Source organism: Microtus pennsylvanicus, chromosome 1, assembly GCF_037038515.1.
Source record: "Microtus pennsylvanicus isolate mMicPen1 chromosome 1, mMicPen1.hap1, whole genome shotgun sequence".
Lineage (NCBI taxonomy): Eukaryota > Metazoa > Chordata > Mammalia > Rodentia > Cricetidae > Microtus > Microtus pennsylvanicus.
In genome coordinates, this window is record NC_134579.1 from 91,727,631 (window position 1) to 91,731,214 (window position 3,584).

General features: G+C 51.1%; 1 protein-coding gene across 1 annotated transcript; it reads right to left on the reverse strand.

Annotated features, from left to right (window-relative positions):
* Positions 1–239: 239 nt before the first annotated feature.
* Positions 240–2,762, reverse strand: LOC142849126 (ral guanine nucleotide dissociation stimulator-like). Its single transcript, XM_075971203.1, has 5 exons — positions 2,679–2,762; positions 2,259–2,440; positions 1,432–1,479; positions 791–987; positions 240–562 (listed from the first exon to the last, which is right to left on the reverse strand). Exons 1-5 carry the CDS (start codon positions 2,760–2,762, stop codon positions 240–242), a joined length of 834 nt encoding a protein of 277 aa, XP_075827318.1.
* Positions 2,763–3,584: the final 822 nt, after the last annotated feature.

A 3,584-nucleotide genomic window follows, 5' to 3' on the forward strand; every position in this document is an offset into this window, starting at 1 on the left:
TGGAGTGGGCGGAGTGGGCGTGTCCAGCTTTTAAAGGCTGCCTAGCACACGTGCCCAGGTGTGTCACGCGGAGATCACATGACCACACTGCACATAGATCACGTAGAGCTTGAGGCCCTGGGTGGCTATGTAAGTTGCTTGATCGCTTGATGGCACATGTGAGGCCCTGGAAACCGGAAGTGTCGGTGCTTGGGGTGGCTAGACTTCTTGCCCAAGCACTGGAAATGACAAACATCTAACTAAATGTCAACATCAGGAAGAGGGGAAACAGGCTCTGTGTCACCTAATCGTACTGCAGTGGCTGGAAATGAGTGTCTGGCGATGGGGGCATCTGCAGCCACCTCTAGTGTATTGGATGATGCGGGCAGAGGCTGATCTAAATTCAGATGCTGTACGGGTCCAGCTTCTGGCACAATTGGTCCCCAAACTGCAGGATTCTCTAGGGGTTTCAGATCTCTCTGTGGCCCTGCCATAGAAGCTGGTCTCAGAGGCAGCGTCTTTGGCACCCCTGAGGCATCCAGCACTGTGGCTTCTGGTGTTGTTGCCCGGATGATGCCGCAATCTGAGACAGAAAGAGATGGGCCACTAGTGGAGATGTCCTAGAAGTTTTTAGGATGGGGTGAACTTCCCAGAGATGGCCTGTTCATGTCAGAAAATCCCCAGCCCCCTCTCCCCACAATAGGGCATCTCACCCAACAGGTGTCCAGCTCTGGCTCCAGGCCAGGGCATCTGGAGAATTCCCTGGTACAACCCATCACCAAAACCACCTCCTGCCTTCCCGGGCACCTACCCCAGGCCTCCTCACCCGTTTTGGACTCCTGCTCCCGCAGCATTGATAGGAGCTCCTCCGTTTGCATAGCGACCTCTGTGGACGGCGCGTTTAGCCTTATGTAGTCCACCAGCCTCTTCACGGTGGCCATGTCCGGATATTCACAGAAGTCCTGGGGGTGTTTTCTGAGCCACAATGACAGAAACCACAATATAGCACTGCAAAGAGGAGCAGGTTGGCGGGAAGTAGAGTCAGAAGCAAGGCCTTTCCTCACCAGCACAGCACTGGTCCCTCAGTTGAGGAAAATGCTAAGCAGCCCACTTGTTGCTGGGCATGGTGGTCAGGAGTGAGGGGCTGTATGGAGAGGGCTCCAGATGCTTTCTGTACCTTAGAGGACTGACTGGGCAAACTGGGCTGAGCTGTGGTGGGGATGAATTCCCCTAGGATCCTAGAAGTTTCATCCATTCCTATGTCCCTCAGAACCAAAGGGATCATTGGAGGTCTCTGTTTTTCTCCACCTACACATGAAGTCTCTGATACCATTCTCTATGGGGATCCCGAGAGGAGGGTGACTGGTAATGGTTTAGCTTCTCAACACTAGCCACCAAACATCCCACTCCACAGATGGGTTCTTACCTCCCTTTTCACCCAAGCACACTCACGTCTTTTTTTCCTGATCCTCCACACAGTCAGGACGGAAAGATCCATACCTATGGCATTTCATGAGGGTGTCACTAAGTTTATGTGTCCCTAACCCACCAAGAGATCTGGAGGGAGCTACTCGAATCTGATGTAGGAAGAGAAGCCAGGAAAGGGACGAGGGTGCTGAGGTCTCTTTCCACTGTTCTGACTTCAGTGCTGAGGGTCTAGGAATGAGCCTCTGGTCACAGCTATTCAAGGATCTCCACACAAGAGGTGAAACCTCAGCTGCTCCCTGCTAGGTCTCTTGGTTTCTAGGTTTCAGGGCTTCTTGGGTGCCCCCTGGGACTCTTGCCTGGTGCCATTCATCCCATCAAACCTAGATAGTCTCTAGAACCTTTGTTTTTTTTTTTTGTTTTTGGTTTTTCAAGACAGGGTTTCTCTGTAACTTTGGTGCCTGTCCCGGAACTAGCTATTGTAGACCAGGATGGCCTCGAACTCCCAGAGATCCACCTGCCTCTGCCTCCCGAGTGCTGGGATTAAAGGCGTGTGCCACCACCACCCGGCCTTCTAGAACCTTTGATACAAATGGGGGAAAGGCTCTGCTCAAGGCATGAGAAAAGATAGTGTTTGACACTTCGTGGGGAAAGTGAATGACACAGTCTAGAGTTGTCTCCCCCACCCCCATCTCTGGCCAGGCCACTTTGAAGCTCCAGGCCCAGGACCAATGCATATGTCACGGTATAATCTTACTTGTCCTAAAGGAGCATACAGTCCCAGAGAAGAGTAGCACCATCCTACAACCAAACCAGGAGGCCTGAGAGCCTGTACGTGTGTGTAGCCCACTCACATTTTAATTATTAGGTCCAGCACCTCCCAGGTGGTAGAAAATTTTTGGTAGATGGCCAAAAATATATATATGCACGCCGTGTCCTGTTGCTTGAAGGCTCTTGGTAAACAGCTAATGAATCTTCCCAGGTAGTATGGGCTGTTGGTATTGAACGTGAGGGGTTTATCAAGCTTTTTTTGATTCTGAGGCAAGAACAAAGAAGGAAGGAGGTTTAGCTATGAAAACTCAGAGACATTAACAATCCATTACCACTCATTGAAGTGAATAGTGGCCATGAAGAATGTTCCTCAGTGTTTTCTCAGGAACACACACCTAGTCAGGGACAAGGGGGACCAGAAAGGTTTCCTGCCACAGGCTGGCTTGTGTTACCTTGGCTTCCATGAGGGAAAATGGCCAGAGGTGTTGAATAAATGGCCACACCCAACATCTCAAAAGGTGGCCAAGGCCACGACTCTTGGCTTTTTGGTGGCCTGAGCCATCAGAAGTCTGCACGTGGGAGAACATCCTGACTGCTCAAGTGCCTCCAGTGAAGAGAGTCAACTGAGGCTGCCCCTTGCCTCTGGTGACCTGGTAACCAGGATTCTGAGTTCCATCTGGACGCGGTTAAGGAAGTGAGGTCACTTCCTGGGGCCCTCCAGCCTGAGGCTCCATCACATAGGTCTCTCTAGTTCTGACCAGGGCTGCCAACTTTTGTCCTTCTGCCTTTCCATGTGCACAATGGGTCACAGTGGTGTCCATATGCTTAAGACACACATTGAACTGGGAATCCTGGCTTCAGCCAGACCCTCAGCTTTGAGAAGACAGAAGAGATTTCAAACCATTCCTTTGATAGCACATGGGTGCCAGAAAAAATAATTTCCTCTTAGGGTCTTCCCACTGTCCTGATGTGCTCCCTGTAGATCATTCCAGTGTTGGTTTCCTAGGATGGCATCATGTGGACACGATCACAGAAACCCTAGAGCTGGGCAAGTCTGTACCAATGTCACCAGAGGTAAAGGCACAAACAGGGACGGACATGTGCCCACGTCCTAACAGCCACACTCACAAGGGCACACAGAGAACCCACTTACAAAGGCCCAGGAGCATGTCAGTATAGAAAGGGCCATGCGTAGGTGGGCCTTAGGTTAGGACTAGGGTAACAGACAGAAGCAAACTGCATGCACTCATGTTTATTCGTGCCTTTCACTTAGAAGACCAGGCTGGGCTCCTCTCCTTTTCTATGATTTCTAGTGTGTACTCCCTTTGGGCTTCCACAGGCAGCAGTGTGCCTCTTCTGCATCCCCAGGTGCTGATATCTGGGTTCTGGTTTACACCAACCATGTCAAC

Excerpts from the sequence above, each read along its gene's own strand:
- LOC142849126 (XM_075971203.1), bottom strand. The coding sequence starts at position 2,762 with ATGTTCTCCCACGTGCAGACTTCTGATGGCTCAGGCCACCAAAAAGCC. Across the intron at positions 988-1,431 it reads GAGGATCAGGAAAAAAAGAC|TGCTATATTGTGGTTTCTGT; the intron begins GTGAGTGTGCTT and ends TCCTCTTTGCAG. Across the intron at positions 563-790 it reads AACGGGTGAGGAGGCCTGGG|ATTGCGGCATCATCCGGGCA; the intron begins GTAGGTGCCCGG and ends TTTCTGTCTCAG.